Source organism: Littorina saxatilis, linkage group LG6 (genome assembly GCF_037325665.1).
Source record: "Littorina saxatilis isolate snail1 linkage group LG6, US_GU_Lsax_2.0, whole genome shotgun sequence".
NCBI classification, from domain to species: Eukaryota; Metazoa; Mollusca; class Gastropoda; order Littorinimorpha; family Littorinidae; genus Littorina; species Littorina saxatilis.
Window position 1 is genome coordinate 38,864,669 of NC_090250.1, and position 2,500 is coordinate 38,867,168.

The 2,500-nt window shown below is 41.5% G+C and overlaps 2 protein-coding genes across 2 annotated transcripts in view; both read right to left on the bottom strand.

Annotated features, from left to right (window-relative positions):
- The window catches only part of LOC138969185 (tryptophan 2,3-dioxygenase-like), a 285,267-nt gene that overhangs the window by 116,113 nt on the left and 166,654 nt on the right, over positions 1-2,500 (bottom strand). The window lies entirely within an intron of this gene.
- Positions 1-2,500, bottom strand: part of LOC138969184 (protein dachsous-like) — an 82,168-nt gene that overhangs the window by 8,387 nt on the left and 71,281 nt on the right. Inside the window, exons 15-18 of the mRNA XM_070341918.1 lie at positions 2,431-2,500; positions 1,245-1,456; positions 637-937; positions 1-159 (exon numbers count right to left, since the gene is read on the bottom strand). The exon at positions 1-159 is cut by the window's left edge and continues 32 nt beyond it; the exon at positions 2,431-2,500 is cut by the window's right edge and continues 137 nt beyond it. Of these exons, the coding sequence (XP_070198019.1) occupies positions 1-159; positions 637-937; positions 1,245-1,456; positions 2,431-2,500 (742 nt within the window). The remainder of the gene's footprint in view (positions 160-636; positions 938-1,244; positions 1,457-2,430) is intronic.

Genomic DNA, 2,500 nt, shown 5'->3' on the forward strand with positions numbered 1-2,500 from the left:
CGTGGTCCAGGGCTTTGGACAGCAACACGGTGCCACTGGAACGGTCAATGCTGAACGTGTCGTCAGGGTTGCCCTGGGACGTGAAGTCGTACACCAGCACAGGGTTCAAATCCACGTCTGTTGCCGTCACCACGGCCACCACAAAGCCTGCCTTACGGTCTGCAACAAGCAAGGAGAACTCGGGTAAGTATGTGCATTTTGACCGAGTGCATGACTGCACAAGCATGTTAATTGTTTTCAAAAATAACGACATTAAACACGTTTGTGTCATTTTGTTTCGCCTATAATTTTCTTTCTGCATTTATTGTGTGATACTCAGCTGTTAGCAGATTAAATAAGATGCTTCACGGAAACGCTGTTTACCGGAAAACATGATGATGAAAAGGCGCCATATAATTTCAAAATAAGGTAAGAAACACCGCCAGTAGCCGAATTTTTGAGACTGGCTAATGATTTTGTTTTACTCCAGGCCCTAGTGACGGGCTTGGCAAAAAAAGCACCCATAAAGACTTAAGTGTTGCTGTTACTGAACAATGCTGGGGCCGAATGTCATTACCATTCATCTCCGGTTCATATCAAATCAAACAATCAAAATAACTGAAGAGATTAACAAAACAGTCATTCCACCACACTCACTCTCAGCAATGTGGATGGGACCGGGCCCAGGGTTGGGGAACTTGGGAGGGTTGTCGTTGACGTCCACGATGGTGATGTGCAGGGTGCAGGTGGCGCTCTTGAAGGGGAAGCCTTGGTCCTGCGCCTCAATCACCAGGGTGTAGGAGGATCGAATCTCGCGATCCAGGCGCGGCTTGTCGATGTTGGTCCTGACGATACCCGTGTGGGACGGAACGATCTCGAAGACGTCGTCTGTGTTGCCGTCGATGATCTTGTACTCGATCATTCCGTTCCTTCCGCTGTCTGCGTCTTTAGCCCACACCTGAGGATGAAATGCCATGACATTTTATCTTCAATAATGTCTTATTTGTCATGAAATGTTCACTTCATTAATGTCCTATATACGAGTCATGAAATGTTCACCGGTTATATCCTGTGTGTTGTGAAATTTTCGCCTCACTTATGTTCAATGTGTCATAAAACGTTCACTTCATTGATGTCCTACGAGTCATGAAATGTTCACCTCTCTTATATCCTGTGTGTTGTGAAATGTTCGCCTCACTTATATTCAATGTGTCATGAAACTTTCACTTCAATAGCGTCCTATGTGTCATGAAATAAAATCGTACCTGTGTGACAAACGTCTGTGGTTTGTTGTTTTCCCAGATGGCGGAGACGTATTTTGTTTGGGCAAACTTGGGCGCGTTGTCGTTTTCGTCCTGAAGGTTAACCTGCAGCTTGGCGTAGGCGTGGTTGCCCCCAGCAACAGCCATCACTATCAGCTGTAACCGTGGGTTGCTCTCGTAATCCAGTAAAGCTGGATCGGCCACTTGGATCAGACCTGTACACCAGAAATAGATGAGGTTTGCTTCATTTGTCAAGAGTTAAATAGAGGATAAAAGGAGATCTTTCATTCAGAAGACGCGTTGAAGCTGAACAACCTTCTACATTTGTATGCAGAAAAATGAGAAGGTTATTTTGATCTTAGCTATAATGCCATTTGTCAAAAATGAGAAGGTTACTTTGATCTTAGCTATAATGCCATTTGTCAAAAAATGCAAAAAATGAGGTTACTTTGATCTTAGCTATAATGCCATTTGTCAAAAATGAGGTTACTTTGATCTTAGCTATAATGCCATTTGTCAAAAATGAGAAGGTTACTTTGATCTTAGCTAAAATGCCATTTGTCAAAAATGAGAAGGTTACTTTGATCTTAGCTATAATGCCATTTGTCAAAAATGAGATGGTTACTTTGATCTTAGCTATAATGCCATTTGTCAAAAATGAGATGGTTACTTTGATCTTAGCTATAATGCCATTTGTCAAAAATGAGAAGGTTACTTTGATCTTAGCTATAATGCCATTTGTCAAAAATGAGAAGGTTACTTTGATCTTAGCTATAATGCCATTTGTCAAAAATTAGACATAATGTAAAAGGTGGTCTCTCTGTTGAGAAGCTGAAGTTGCACAAGCATACTATTTTAACTGTTAGAAACCATTCCTAATGGCTTGTCGATGTTGGTCCTATATAAATGCTCATTTATAATTATTATTATTATTATCATTCCGCTGAAAAACTGCGTTCAAATTTTTTGTTCTGGTTGATTGCAGAAACAGATACATCGGTACTCTTAATCGCACGACAAATATTGAATTGCAAACTCCAGTCAGCACAACCAAAACACAGACACGTTTATGATACAGAAAGAATCCCAAATCTACTCTACGCTCTGTTTATGTATCCAGATTTGTTGTTGAAAGCACGACCACGCAATCTTAGCTTTCAAACATTAAGCCCATTTCACACAAACTCACCTGTCTGGGAGTTGATCTTGAAGGTGTCGTGCTGGTTGCCATTGGCGAAACTGTATGTGACGGCACCGTT